Source organism: Rhincodon typus, chromosome 50, assembly GCF_021869965.1.
Source record: "Rhincodon typus isolate 14 chromosome 50, sRhiTyp1.1, whole genome shotgun sequence".
Lineage (NCBI taxonomy): Eukaryota > Metazoa > Chordata > Chondrichthyes > Orectolobiformes > Rhincodontidae > Rhincodon > Rhincodon typus.
In genome coordinates, this window is record NC_063381.1 from 2,884,173 (window position 1) to 2,885,176 (window position 1,004).

The following is a 1,004-nucleotide window of genomic DNA, read 5'->3' on the forward strand; positions in this document are numbered from 1 at the left end:
CTGTCTCTGTCCGGTCGCTCACTCACTCTGTCTCTGTCCGGTCGCTCTCTCCCTTTCTCCTTTCCTGTCACACACACTGTGCCTGTACTCGGTCCCTGGCTCTCTGGGAATGGCGTCGTCCCCTCGGCGTCTCCGAGAGGGTTTTCAGGGTTGAGTCTGTGAGCTATCCGACCCTAACTCCCGGTTTTCCCACCCCCAGTGTAAGAACAAGGTGTCACTTCGAAACCTGTCGATGGTGCTGCGTCAGATCAGTGCTCAGGGAGAGGAGTATGCCAGGAACGTGTTTGCCAGCGTGGAACAGGCCAAACTGGCTGTACAGATGGATGTCAAGGATGGCACATCATGGTGTAAGTTTGACCTGGACGGAGGGTTGGCGAAGAAGGGGGGCGGGTTTTGTGCGTTGGAGTCGTGCCGATGATTCCTGACTCTCTCTCTTCCATTCCCCCCCACCACCCTTCTCAGATATCCTCGGAAATGCCTACCTGTCTCTGTTCTTCGTGACGGGACAGAATCCGCGCCTCTGCCAGCAGGCTGTGAGCGCCTACGCTCAGGCGGTGAGTGTTAGCCACCTCAGACACGGGAGAAAACAGCGACAGGGCCGTTCGCAACCCCCCCCCCCCACCCCAATTCACATCCGCTTTCCCTGTAACCCTCGCTCGACGCATCGGGGATCTCTCAAATACACTCCCGTCCTCCGCAGCTCCCTGTGGCAAAGACCCACAGCCCTCCGAGGGAGGAAATCCCTCCTTATCTCAGTCCGAAATTGGTGCCCCCTTCATTCTCAGACTGTGCCCCTCCGGCCCTAGACCCCCTCCCTTACAAAGGGTGGGGGTAAGCATCCTCCCAGCGTTGACCCTGTCGGGCTTCTGTATGTTTCGCCTCTCGTTCCCCTCAACCCCAGCGAGGAGGCTCCCGGCCTGTCTAACCCCTGCTCGTGAGACAGTCCTTCGGTACCCAGGGATCGTCCCAGTGAACCATCCCTGAGCTGCCCCCCGCCCCCCCAA

At 59.4% G+C, this 1,004-nt stretch overlaps 1 protein-coding gene across 1 annotated transcript in view; it reads left to right on the forward strand.

The window, feature by feature from the left end:
* Nucleotides 1-1,004, forward strand: part of ttc5 (tetratricopeptide repeat domain 5) — an 8,168-nt gene that overhangs the window by 4,268 nt on the left and 2,896 nt on the right. Inside the window, exons 4-6 of the mRNA XM_048620984.1 lie at nt 200-347; nt 463-799; nt 906-969. Coding sequence (XP_048476941.1) covers nt 200-347; nt 463-799; nt 906-969 — 549 coding nt within the window. The remainder of the gene's footprint in view (nt 1-199; nt 348-462; nt 800-905; nt 970-1,004) is intronic.